This window comes from Fusarium oxysporum, chromosome VIII (genome assembly GCF_013085055.1).
Source record: "Fusarium oxysporum Fo47 chromosome VIII, complete sequence".
In the NCBI taxonomy this organism is placed as follows: Eukaryota; Fungi; Ascomycota; class Sordariomycetes; order Hypocreales; family Nectriaceae; genus Fusarium; species Fusarium oxysporum.
Genome location: NC_072847.1, coordinates 2509452 through 2522093, shown reverse-complemented (window position 1 = coordinate 2522093; position 12642 = coordinate 2509452). Strand labels below are relative to the sequence as shown.

Sequence of the window (12642 nt, the reverse complement as noted above, 5' to 3'; positions counted from 1 at the left end):
GACAACAGCATAAGAGGAAGTGTTCCAGACCCTGGTAAAGAGTAACAGCATGTTTTGTTGTTTGTTCCTGATACGCTTGAACTTGGCGCTGATAAGATGAGACAGGCATGATGCCTAAGGCGGAAAGGCTTGGAGCTGGTTGCCGAGCAAGGAAAGTGGATACAAATGGTGCGTCATTGCCAGACAAGCAAGACCAAGTCACAAGGTCATGCATGAGCAGGGGAAGTCTTCACCCACCAAAAGACTAAAGTCCGGAGGCGTAACTTACGAATCCAGGCAGGTGTGAGGTGCGAGGCCCAGGCCACACCCACCACTAACCGCCGAAACAGGCCGCAAGCACGCGCAATAAGCTTCCCCCAGCCAAGCACAGCTCGGACGGTGCTTTCCTCCGCCTCGCTTGCCTTCTTACCTTTCCCGTCGTTATTAACCAACCATCTTATCTCCTCCAACTCCATCTTGCATCTTGCATCTCAACTCACCATCTGCATCTCCATCTCCCATCTCCATCACAGCTCGTAACATTTTTGTCGAGCTCTTCCATCACTCCATTTACTTGGTCGCATTATCGACCCGATTGTCCATCATGAAGGGCGCTCTTCTTACTGCTGCCGCGCTCCTGGGCTCTGCCCAGGCCGGTGTTCACAAGATGAAGCTCAACAAGGTTCCTCTTGCCGAACAGCTTGTATGTTTGATTCCCATGATGATTGCGCGTTCCATCAAAGCTCTCTAACACCATTCCCAGGCTACCAACTCCGTTGAGGACCACCTCCAGAGCCTCGGCCAGAAGTACCTCGGTGCCTCCCGTCCCAAGAATGCTGCCGATTACGCCTTCGCTACCAACACCGTCAACGTCGAGGGTGGCCACCCCGTTCCCGTCTCCAACTTCATGAACGCTCAGTGTAAGTACCATTGAAATCGCCAATCCTAGCCATCACTGACCGCCCCAGACTTCTCCGAGATCACCATCGGTACTCCTCCCCAGAGCTTCAAGGTCGTTCTCGACACTGGTAGCTCCAACCTCTGGGTTCCTTCCCAGCAGTGTGGCAGCATCGCCTGCTACCTCCACTCCAAGTACGACTCGTCCGCTTCCTCGACTTACAAGGAGAACGGCACCGAGTTCGAGATCCACTACGGATCTGGCAGCTTGTCTGGTTTCGTCTCCAACGATGTTGTCTCCATTGGCGACCTCGAGATCAAGGACCAGGACTTCGCTGAGGCTACCAAGGAGCCCGGTCTGGCTTTCGCCTTCGGTCGCTTCGACGGTATCCTCGGTCTCGGCTACGACCGCATTGCTGTGAACGGCATGGTCCCTCCCTTCTACCAGATGGTCAACCAGAAGCTTCTGGATGAGCCCGTCTTTGCTTTCTACCTCGATGACCAGGAGGGCGAGAGCGAGGCTACCTTCGGTGGTATCGACAAGTCCAAGTTCACTGGAGACATTGAGTACATCCCCCTCCGCCGCAAGGCTTACTGGGAGGTTGACCTCGAAGCCATTGCTTTCGGCGATGAGGTTGCGGAGCAGGAGAACACTGGTGCCATCCTTGACACCGGTACCTCCCTGAACGTCCTCCCCAGCGCTCTCGCTGAGCTTCTGAACAAGGAGATTGGTGCTAAGAAGGGCTACAACGGCCAGTACACCATTGAGTGTGACAAGCGCGCTTCTCTTCCTGACATCACCTTCAACCTTGCTGGATCCAACTACAGCCTCCCCGCCACCGACTACATCCTCGAGGTTCAGGGCAGCTGTATCTCTACCTTCCAGGGCATGGACTTCCCCGAGCCTGTAGGACCTCTTGTTATTCTCGGTGATGCTTTCCTCCGACGATACTACTCTGTCTACGACCTCGGCAAGAACGCCGTTGGTCTGGCCCGTGCCAAGTAAGATACCGATGAAGTTTTTATGTATGAATTACAAATAGCGAATGGAACACGCAGCATGGACATGGCTTTGGATACTGGCATGGGACTAGTTTGAATTGTATGACAGACCATGAGCGTCAGGAATTGAGAAGATGGCTTCTCGTACTTGTTGCTCAGTAATATGAATCCTATTGACTTTTTGCCTACGTTCTGTTGGCGATTTGATGGTGCTTATGAAGTGATGAGATCATAATCGAGGTTACGGACTGGGGTAAAATGGATACTATGATCATGATCATGATTACGCTAGGCCTGCAGCCACTCTGTCAGTGTCAATGAGCTGGCTGTTGAGTAACAAAGAGCTCGAGGTGGATGATACTTTTCTTCACAAGAATGCTGTTGTCTTGTTTGTAGAACAATCGCCACAAAACTAGGCATTTTCAGTATTTCAGCCCATTTAGAACAAAGAAATATAGCAACATTTAGGTAACCCAAGATGATCATGTTCTACAACACTGTATGCACCTTAAACCGTTGAATCTCCAGCTGAGTCACGTGCACGAGGTGGCTCCTGAGGCTTCACTTCGCAAAAAGGGACAGAGCGGGTCCGAGATTTGCAAGCGACAAGTAAGGGACGAGGTACAAGGTACTTGGCGATCGAGGAGACACATTCTTCCCCCCCCCAGGCTCAGGCTGAGCGCAAAGCAAAGCAAAGCAACCAAAGGACAGCCGAAGCAGAGAGAGCCAAAGGCAATCAATCATCCTCCCCCCATTTTTCGACTTGAAAACTATTGCTTTGAGACGTGTTTGTCGCGTAATTTACGACTCGATTACTTCCTGTTACATCGATTGACTGTACGATTGTGTCGTGACTTTACTCGATGGAATCGAATCGTTTGCGCTTCTTCAACCGCTGTTGAATCGATACCTACTAAAGTTATTGACTTATTATTTACCTGGAGTTGCACCAGCGATTGAGGACCTGGCCCCCCATACCCATAACCCATTTCTGCCATCCACTACCGCTGTCATTCCAGCTCCAACCGCTGCTAACAGGAACCACTGACTGCCACTGCAACTACCGCGTATCGCGACGAGGCGCGGCCAACGCCCCGACGACGGAACCAAAACCATCCAAGGCTCTTTTTTGAAGCCATCATGACCACGCCGACCATGGCCCAGCCCACGGCCATCCATGCCAACGGCACCTCAGAATCTCCCAGCCTCGACAAAGCGCAACCTGTCGCTCCGGGAAAGCGAAAACGCGAGACGGAAGAAATGGAAGACCGCGATGAAGACAATGCCTCCGAGGAGCAAAAACCTGCCATTACGAATGGAGAGCCCAAAAAGGACCAACGCGACATGATAAAATCTTTTGTTGAAGTTCTGAGCAGGTATGCCTGCTTTTTTTACCACTTCTTTTTTCATCGCATCGCAACTTTGTCGCGAATGACTTCTCCCTCAGATCCACTAACCCATCACCAATAGCTACGACATCGGTCCCTCCATCCTTAAGCGCCCCTTGCCCGAATCCTCTGATGATGAGCAAGATGAACACCGAGCCAAGCGTCAAAAGTCGACTGACCTAACCACCATCTCCGAGAAGGCTGCCGCGAATGCTTACGAGGATCTAGACCAAGTGGCTAATGACCTGGTCTCTGCTCTCCAAGCCGCTCTCAAGGATATCAAGACAAAGCCAGCCGATGATGAAAAGCAAGCGACCAACGAGGAATTGAGAGCACAAATCTCGGACTTTAAGGAAAAGGCCCTGCAACTTCTTCGACGAGAAAAGGCTTACCCGAAAACTTCGGCCGACCCTCTTGCAGTCGAGGCAAAACTTCCACCATCTCCTCAGAAGGGAGAGTTGGTACTCTCCCTTGTTGCATATGCACCTCAGGAGAGAAGGCTGTTCTCCAGTCTTCCAATCTCCGATGAACCCAAATTGCGTGATATGCCCTTACCCCAGGGAATGTCATTAACTCATGTTATGCCGACAACGCCTCATGAGCGAACACAGACTCTTGGAGATTTGTTTTCGTCGCCAAAGAACCTGCCGCCTCTGCAGCCACCCAAGCAGCCTAAGACGCAAGCTAAGGGCAACGTGCTGGACTTTTATCGACCAGAACTGACAGATACCTCCAAGTTCCGAAATGCGTCTTACTTCACAACCAAATTGACTGCTGGATGTTACCTCGACTACAGCAATGCGACTCCTTCATCACAAACCATCACCAAGCAACGAGAACGTGCGCAAAGTCTAGCGGGAAAGCGACCTTCAACTACTGAACTCGAACTGCACGAGATGGAATCGCTTTTCCGAGGCGCCTTTTCTAGCTTCGCACCGTGCAAGGATGATTCAGGAGCTGTTGTGCCGTCGAGTGTTGCGGGTCGAATGTGGTGGCAGCGATCGGGCCACCGATCTTTCCAGAACATGATTGAGGTCGAATATTATGGTGGTGCTGACAGTGACGAAAAGGCCGAGAAGGATGAGGCTATGGACATCGACGAGAAGGCTATCCAAGAAGCGATTGATAGTTGGGATGAATCTGTTGTTGATCCGTCACTCGAAGAGGCTCTGGGCACAAAACGGGCGGATGAGGAGAAGGAAGTCGATGAGATTTTGGAAGAAGTCAGCGACATGATTGAGACCCTGTCTTCTTACCAACGCATCCGAAACCTTAACCTCCCCAACTCGCAAAATCGCTCATCAAGCGACCCAGTCAATGGCGATATGCTGGCTACTCCCGGACCTACTCCTTCGGAAGGCGAGCAAGCCACATATGAGATGCTTAAGGCGCAGCTTGCTCTGATCATCAAGACACTACCGCCATATGCAGTCGCCAAGCTGAATGGAGACCAATTGGAGGATCTTCTCATCAGCACCAAGGTTCAAGTCCAAACTGATAAGTACAAGGGAGTTATGGAGGAGGATGAGGCGGGTGTTCAGGCTCGGTTGAGAGCTCAGCAACAAGCTGCTCAGGCTAATGCCCGGCCGCCGCCTCAACGTACACCTAGTGTATCGGGAGTTTCCTATGGGCATCATACTCCCCAGACCCAGTACGCAACCCCTCAACGAACCCCCTCTATGCAACAACAGCAATACTATCGACCTGGGCCTACGCCCGGCTTCACACCTGCACCACGACCTATGCCCGCTCAACCCAGACCTCCTCAACCTAATCAGTATTCTCGACCCAACGGTTATCCTGCTCAATATGCCACACAGGTTGCTAAAGCTCAAACTCCTTATGGCCACCAAAACATGCCTCAGTATGCTTCTCAGCCAAGACCTCAGTTTGGACAGATGCAGGCTCAGCAAGGAACTCCCAATGCCCGGTTCGCTTTCCAACCAGGCTATCCACAGCAACAAGCCGCTACGCCCGCACAGCCCAACTTTGGGGCCTACACTAACGGTCAAGCTGTGCCGCAGCGCACGATGTCTCCTCAGGTTAATAGACAGGCCTACAGTGCCTCGCCTAATGTGCAGCAGCCTCCGCGATATGGTACGCCGAACCAGGCTGTGGGCAATCAAATGAACAGGTACCCGAGCAACCCCCCTCAACAAGGAACGCCTGCTCAGAACCCTGGACTTACAGGATATCACACCGTTATCCCTGAAGCGCAACAGCAGCGGATTCTCGAACAAGCCAAAGCCCGGGTCGCGGCTCAAGAGCGGTCTACTATGTTCGCTGACAAGATCACTCAGCCTGGTACTCCTGGTTTTGGCCAAGGAGGGACTATGGACCCCAGCCGACTTGCAGCTGCGCGAGCAAGTATTGCTTCTCAGCAAAAGCCTCCGACTCCCAATTCTCAGCGATCGAGTATGAGCGGGACGCCAGGACCACCACCTCCCCACAAGGTGACTCCTGTTCCTGTCCCACCGATCCCAGGCATGCAGCAGAAGCCATTGTAATAATCGACACCATGTGGATCTTTTGGAAACGAGAGACGCGAAGCGGAAGGGGTCAGATATGATATCATCAAGGCAGACTTAGGGCATTGGAGGAGCGAGAAAGGGGGTCAGGGGAGGCGTTTAGAGGATGGATTCTCGACTTGTTTTTATTAGCTACGTTTTGTTGAGGAGTTGGTTTTTTGACTCAACCAAGGAAAAAGGGACGAGAGATATATTATTTTGGAAGAACGAGGAATTGGTGGACTTATCCATCGAGTTGTTGACCTGGGGGTTGGAAACTCCTGGTTGTGTAATCCAAGACGCCGAATTGGCGCGTGTATGCAGATGAAGAAAAGGTACACTATTGCATTGATACTTAATATGTTTACGCTATGGACTTTCTTTTGTACCAATAAGACATGCCAAGGGTCCTGGGTTGAGTGAGTATGTGTATGTCATCCATGATATGGAGAAAGATGATAACTACAGGGGCAAGACAAACGCATTGAGTTGATTGTCAATTCTGTTGAGCTGAGGGTATCTATCAAGCCAGTCCTGGAGGCATATGTCGTATCTTCAACCTATTCCCAAATACAATATGTTATACATGGAGTTTTTCATTCAGTCGTACAAAAGCTCTAGAGATCTACATCCAGGCTGGCGATCTATACCGGTTGTGTCACCACAGGCTTTGGCAGTTCAGCCGCAAGCTTCCGTTCATCCCGTTCCTGGAGCATCTCAAGCACAATGCGACGTAACTCAAAGATTACTTCAACGGCAATGAGCACGATAATGATCCATTCAAGGCGAGTACCATGTTGCTCACTGGACATCTCACGCAGAACGCTGGCGATTTCAGCGGCGTAGTCCATCTTTTGGTTCAATGCGCGGATTCGCACGTTTACATCGAGTGCACGACCAACTTGTTCGTAGTAACCCTCTAGACCAAGATCGGAACTGGTGTCCCAGAAGATATCTGGCAATGAGTCGGTGAGTTCAGAATAGTGATTGAGACGAGCACGCAGACTGAGAAGTTCGCCTGTTTTTTGTAGGATAAACTTTCGACCAAGAGGTACACCAGCACCTTGTGAGAGTAGTGCGGGGATGTTGCGTGTGCTTTCAAAGTACGAGGTCAAGGCCGTTTCGAGAACAGCAAGTTTTGTGCTTCGAGCCAGACCCGATGAGAAAGCAACCTTTGCTAGAGTAGTGTCTAGCTTATCAGCCTCCTTGTGCTCCTTGCGAGTACCAAGAACAATAACATCGCCCTTAAGCACACTTGCTTCTCGGTTTGTATCGGTTGTGAATTCGAGATCCTCAAACTCCCGACTTTCAATGGAGTGCGCTTCTTCAGCAGCACGCATGATCTGTCTTGTAACGACATCGGGGGGCAGCGACCATGTCACAATTGTGCCGGACGGAAAGACAAAGATGTCTCCACCATTTACACCTCTTGCATGGACCACCTCGTTTGCGTCGAATCCCGTGCCATCCGGGTCAATGTCAAAACCATGCGATGAAAGAATCTCGAGAACTACAGGCATCTTGAATGATTCTGCGACGCAGGTCGCGCTGACCACATTGGAAGGTTCATCGCTGGGACTTCCTGGTGCTGTTGCGCCTCGTTTGGGCTGCTGGGCAATGATGGCGACTCGACGCAGTGAATTCTTGGCTGTATTCGATCGAGTGGGCTTCCTCTTTGAAGAAGCAGGACCTTTCTCTTCTTTGGAGAGTTCAGAGACGGAACGGGAACCGTCGTCGACCTGAGACAGGTAGGGATTCGAGGTGAAGAAGCTTCGCTTTCGAGGGAAGCTAGCCAAAGAGGTGAGATGAAATTGTCGACGAGGCCTCAGCCGTGGCCCGGCGACTGAGGTGTGAAAGAGGCGGGCGACATTGAGGGTGATTCGCTGGGAGGAATTCCTCATGATGTGGCAACAATTATGCCATTAAAGGTGAATTTATGGTGGGTTGACTCAATCAAAGTATTGAGAATGAACCAATGTCGAATCAAAAGAAGCTCTACTAACCAAGACATTGACATCGGGAGCGGACCCGATGATAAGATAAAGAAATCAGTGATAAGATAAAGAAGTCATCGAATTATCTGCATATGAGAGACCACGTGATATCCCCCAACGGAATGTGGGTATGCTAGACCGCTTCGGGAGGCATCTTGGAGACTTGGACACCCATGACGAAGTCCCACCGTAGGGAGATCCATCTCTAGGGGAGACCAGACAAGCCCAGAAACGGTTAATTACGCTACGCTACGCTTCTCATCTCAACACCGACCGACCCCGAACAGGACAGGACGACTTTAAATTCAGAGGAGGCCCCCTTGACCTGAACTCTTCATCAACCTCTTGGCGTCATTCTTCGCCTCTTTTAATTCATAACCTCCGCTGTTCTCTATCACCGCGGACTCTTTTTCTTCTTCTTGTTCTCCCCTCTTCTCTACCCCACCATACAACATCTATCACCATGGATCTGAACCCCAAGTACGACAACTATGATTTCCCCATCAAGGGCCCTGAGAAGCAGGATGGTCACGCCGGCTACCTCACAGAGGACCAGATCGCCAAGCTTCACCAGTTCCGCATGATGCTCGAGTCCGAAGGTTGCACTGATCGATTGGACACCTTGACTCTGGTATGAGATATACCTTAATCTAGCTAAGCTTGCTTGCTTTCCCTGGACCCTGGAAAAAAAAAAGGGCCATGTAACGCGACACAGCAAATACTGACAACGCCCTCCTCTACAGCTTCGATTCCTCCGAGCGCGCAAGTTCGATGTCGAGGCCGCCAAAGCCATGTAAGACTTTTTTGCCCTTCCTTTCCATCTGATGGCGGTGGAACGAGAAAATGTGCTGGTAGCGACAGGGGGGCTGACCGCCACTATAGGTTCTTGGATACTGAGAAATGGCGAAAGGAGGTTAAGCTTGACGAGACTGTGCCTATCTGGGACTATCCCGAGAAGGCTGAGATCGGAAAGTACTACACTCAGTTCTACCACAAGACCGACAAGGTATGGCAAGCTGGTGACGACGAGGGAGAGCTATCATGAGAACATATGTTGACTAATGTTTTCTTTCCTCATACAGGATGGACGACCCATCTACATCGAGACCCTTGGTGGTATTGATCTGACCGCCATGTACAAGATCACCAGCGCTGATCGCATGCTCCTGAACCTCGCTGTCGAGTACGAGCGCGTCGCCGATCCCCGTCTTCCTGCCTGCTCCCGCAAGGCCGGCCACCTCCTCGAGACATGCTGCACCATCATGGATCTCAAGGGCGTTTCCATCACCAAGGTTCCCCAGGTTTACTCTTACGTCCGACAGGCCTCTGTCATCTCCCAGAACTACTACCCCGAGCGTCTCGGCAAGCTGTACATGATCAACGCCCCTTGGGGTTTCTCCACCGTTTGGAGTGTTGTCAAGGGCTGGCTCGATCCCGTCACCGTCTCCAAGATCAACATTCTCGGTTCTGGATACAAGAGTGAGCTCCTCAAGCAGATCCCCGCTGAGAACCTCCCCAAGCAGTTCGGTGGCGAGTGTGTGTGCGAAGCTGGCTGTGAGAACAGCGATGCTGGTCCTTGGCACGACCCTGAGTGGGCTCGTCCCGCTTGGTGGGAGAAGAAGCAGGGTGCCAACGTCATCGAGAACAAGGGCTCTGAGATTGAGGAGCCCGCAAAGGCTCCTGAGGCTGCTCCCGCTGCCGAGGGTGCTGATGCTACCCAGACTGCCCCTGCTCCCGCCCCTGCTGCCGCTTAAAGAAGAGTATATGTACCAAAGGTGAAGAACATGGAAGAAAGATAGACGAGCGGGTTTGCGACGTCTTAATATAGACCACATATTTTCTCTCGTTTACCATGCTTTTTTTTCAACAAATGGGGTTTGAGAGGTTATCTGAGCGAAGATATATATATATGGTAAAAACACGTTGGAGGAGAGTATGGCGGAGCGTGACGTTTGTAGGGAGCACAAAAAAAGACTTCCAACCCCCTTCTTGTTCTGCTCGGTGTATAAACATGCTCATGTGGACGTTTTATTTCGTGTGTGCCTAGACTTATGTTAGATGCTGGCTGACTGAGGTTCCTGACTATGGCTGCAATAATTCTCAACAATAGACGCGGTCTCGAGGTTTGTGTTGTAAAATGTGAAGTGATATTGCCGATTAATCCAATTCAATCCAATGCGCCCCAACTTCCCGTTCGTAATACACTGATCGCCGCCCTGGGTATATATGCAATCAAGACAAGGGATGTCTTTTATCGTCCCTGCGTAACGACATACTCGCCCGCCACGCGCGCTCTCTCCATCTTGGCCACCACAGCAGGCATATCGCGCTTCAATCTTCCCAGACCCTCGACAGCTCTTCGAAATCCTTTCTCCACGCCGTCTTGTCTCTCCAGTGGTTGGACATCCAAATCCACTTCAGCGGCCTCTGCTATAATCTGCTGTTTTCGCGCTTCGAGCATATCGTCGTCACGCTTTAAACTATCGCGTAATTGCTCTGCTTGCGCCTCGGCCGTTGTAGTGGGTACCGAGCGTTTCAACGCCGCAACGTCCTCGAGAAGCTTTTCTTCTTGTGTGATTAAATCTGCCACGCGCCGGCGCTTGCGTGTATCGAAAGGTTCGTAAACGGTATCGGGCTCGGCGTTTGATTCGGAGAGGAAAGAGTCTGGAGATACGGGGAGGCCGTTTATCGAGAGATTTGGGGAGGCGAGGGAGAATGTTTTGTCGATGTACTAATGTCGTTAGTTCCGTACCATAAGATAGATTCAATGAGGAACAGTACCTCGTTGACGAGCTTTTCTATCTGATTTCGCAATTCATCCTCCCCATCGTTGCCCTCTACCACGGGAAATGCTTCGTTGAGACGTTCTGCAGCCGCGCGACGGACATTGGCTATGAGATATGAGAGATCGTCGGGGGATTGCAGCTCGATCTTGCGCTGGACTTGGGCGACGACAGATTCAGAGTCCATGACTATTACTCTCCAGAGGAGAAGAAAAAGTAAAGAATAGTTGGAAGAGAGGGGGTAGTAGAGGAAAGGTTGTGCTATCAAGGTGCTTGACGGTGAGTGCCTGCCCCGCGGCCGCGTTTAGTCAATTGTTTACTTTGAAACTCCGGGTGCCGACTCGGAAACGGAGACGGGGCTTATCTTATCGCTTAATATGTCACCTCCAACCAGAACATGAACTTGTAAATAATTTATTGTTGACTGAACTTGCAAATCACGCTGATATTTTCAATAACCTCATTATTCCATCAATCGTTCTCATATGTCGTTCCAAGCTTGTTCGCTCACGTTGTACTCTGAAATGAGAGTCCTTCTGTTAACTCCCTCTTGCTCCCGCTTACAGGAAAGCAAGATCTTGTCCATAGGAGCACCAGAGAGTTCTGCCTCAACCTCACTCATTCTGCGCGATTCCGGTAATAGTGGAACCTGGTAATCCAGATCGCGCATTGGGGTATTCAGCTGAAAGTCATCCCCAACCTCAACACCCCCATAAAAGTTCCCTTCTTCCAGCTCGACCACCTTTTTGGCGATACATGCTGCGATATGCGCATCCCAGATGCCTTCTCTGTGAGGACTCGTCCTGAGAAGCTTAATTGCCTCAACCCGGATGCGATGGACTCGACATTTGACCGCTGTGAAATAAAGTGGCGGTATCCAGCCCATGTCGATGATGGACCTGGGCATGCAAGTCGTCATGATATACAGCGGCATCTCGTCCTCCAGTTCATAATGAAGCGACAGTTCCCACAACTTTGTAAGTTCTTTGATGAGTAGGATGAACTTGTCGGTACAGGTGTCGTATATGGTCTCGTTATTGTATATGCAGGTCTCAGCCATAACGTTCGTCATGGCGTAGTGTATCCTCAGGATCTGGTATGCTTTTTGCAAGTATATGTTTGAGCCACCTGGTCGCGCTTTCATAAGATCTTGAAACATGTCATGCCATTGAGCGAGCCTTGTTTTGACGAGTTGCTGGGCCGTATGCTCTGTTGCTGTTATTGTCTGTTGACGAGCTCGATGAGTAAGATGGAATATCTGGTTGTAAACAAGCTCTAACCCTTTCCAAGCATCGTTGAGATTAGCGAAAGATTCAAGAAAACTCTTCTCGGGGTGGTGAGCTGGCTGTAGAATAACACATGAGTGGTGGTACAGCAGTCTGAAGAGCTCAACCTGGATATGAAGCCTAGACAGGGCCTCCACTATCCAAGCATCGGTCGACTCGTGACAGGGTTTCAATGCCAAGATGCCCGAATTAGCTTCGGGAAGACCCTGCATCTGCCAAAGAATGTCAAGCCCATTCTTCAGGTGAAGCTGCGCCGTAGCGAAGTGGCCCCGGAAGAACTCCAAGCAGACAAAGACAACACAAGTGATGAGCGCCACACGACACGATTCTTTATCCTTGGCGTTGAAGTGTGGCTGCAGATGTGCAATGGCCTTGACGTACTGCTGCAGCGTAAACTGCTCCTGTTGGCTCATTTGAGACGTGGGCGAGTTTCTATGTATGTCCAATGTCACGACACCCTTCTTGTGCGCCGAGCTGAGCGCAAGCAGGGCATGCAGCACAGCGGGTTCTCTAGACCCAGCCTGGAAGACGAGGGTGTTCCAGAAGCCGGAAGAGAAAGTGGCTGATATCTTTGTAGAAGTGCGACACTTGAACCAGTCAAAGTAGAGCTTCTCGTTTGCGTTTAGAGAGAGGACGAGGGTTGTCTCTAGGGGAGCGCCAAGAGTGAACTTGGGCCGGGACTGGGAGTGTTGTGTAAGAGCGTGTGATCCTCCGCCCCAGATTCCGTATCCGTCGCATACTCGACCTGTTGATAGACATCTTTGACAGGCTGGACGACCTTCGTCACACTTGACTTTTCTCAATCT

The 12642-nt window shown here is 50.9% G+C and overlaps 5 protein-coding genes across 5 annotated transcripts; 3 read left to right on the top strand and 2 right to left on the bottom strand.

The window, feature by feature from the left end:
• Positions 1 to 109: 109 nt before the first annotated feature.
• Positions 110 to 2066, top strand: FOBCDRAFT_229920 (aspartic peptidase domain-containing protein). Its single transcript, XM_031188058.3, has 3 exons — positions 110 to 682; positions 743 to 899; positions 948 to 2066. The coding sequence occupies exons 1-3, from the start codon at positions 584 to 586 to the stop codon at positions 1880 to 1882; spliced, it is 1191 nt and encodes a 396-aa protein (XP_031035323.1). The 5' UTR covers positions 110 to 583; the 3' UTR covers positions 1883 to 2066.
• Positions 2067 to 2583: 517 nt separating this feature from the next.
• Positions 2584 to 6167, top strand: FOBCDRAFT_229918 (uncharacterized protein). Its single transcript, XM_031188060.3, has 2 exons — positions 2584 to 3254; positions 3349 to 6167. Exons 1-2 carry the CDS (start codon positions 3019 to 3021, stop codon positions 5771 to 5773), a joined length of 2661 nt encoding a protein of 886 aa, XP_031035325.3. The 5' UTR covers positions 2584 to 3018; the 3' UTR covers positions 5774 to 6167.
• Positions 6168 to 6257: 90 nt separating this feature from the next.
• Positions 6258 to 7825, bottom strand: FOBCDRAFT_229916 (uncharacterized protein). Its single transcript, XM_031188062.3, has one exon. The coding sequence runs from the start codon at positions 7672 to 7674 to the stop codon at positions 6418 to 6420; it is 1257 nt and encodes a 418-aa protein (XP_031035327.2). The 5' UTR covers positions 7675 to 7825; the 3' UTR covers positions 6258 to 6417.
• Positions 7826 to 8230: 405 nt separating this feature from the next.
• Positions 8231 to 9521, top strand: FOBCDRAFT_143044 (CRAL-TRIO domain-containing protein; the record flags this gene model as incomplete). The annotated part of the gene is made up of 4 exons (XM_031188063.2): positions 8231 to 8398; positions 8511 to 8560; positions 8650 to 8773; positions 8850 to 9521. The coding sequence occupies 4 exons, from the start codon at positions 8231 to 8233 to the stop codon at positions 9519 to 9521; spliced, it is 1014 nt and encodes a 337-aa protein (XP_031035328.2).
• Positions 9522 to 10018: 497 nt separating this feature from the next.
• On the bottom strand, positions 10019 to 12519 carry FOBCDRAFT_142264 (uncharacterized protein; the record flags this gene model as incomplete). Its single annotated transcript, XM_059608140.1, has 4 exons — positions 10019 to 10498; positions 10549 to 10739; positions 10976 to 11009; positions 11062 to 12519. Coding segments are annotated over 4 exons (2163 nt in total), but the record flags the coding sequence as incomplete, so codon positions are not given.
• Positions 12520 to 12642: the final 123 nt, after the last annotated feature.

What these genes read in the sequence shown, in the direction of transcription:
- FOBCDRAFT_229918 (XM_031188060.3), top strand. Translation starts at nt 3,019, where the DNA reads ATGACCACGCCGACCATGGCCCAGCCCACGGCCATCCATGCCAACGGC. An exon ending in TTTGTTGAAGTTCTGAGCAG is followed by an intron (nt 3,255 to 3,348) that starts GTATGCCTGCTT and finishes CATCACCAATAG; the next exon opens with CTACGACATCGGTCCCTCCA.
- FOBCDRAFT_229916 (XM_031188062.3), bottom strand. Translation starts at nt 7,674, where the DNA reads ATGAGGAATTCCTCCCAGCGAATCACCCTCAATGTCGCCCGCCTCTTT.
- FOBCDRAFT_229920 (XM_031188058.3), top strand. Translation starts at nt 584, where the DNA reads ATGAAGGGCGCTCTTCTTACTGCTGCCGCGCTCCTGGGCTCTGCCCAG. An exon ending in TTCCTCTTGCCGAACAGCTT is followed by an intron (nt 683 to 742) that starts GTATGTTTGATT and finishes CACCATTCCCAG; the next exon opens with GCTACCAACTCCGTTGAGGA. An exon ending in CAACTTCATGAACGCTCAGT is followed by an intron (nt 900 to 947) that starts GTAAGTACCATT and finishes TGACCGCCCCAG; the next exon opens with ACTTCTCCGAGATCACCATC.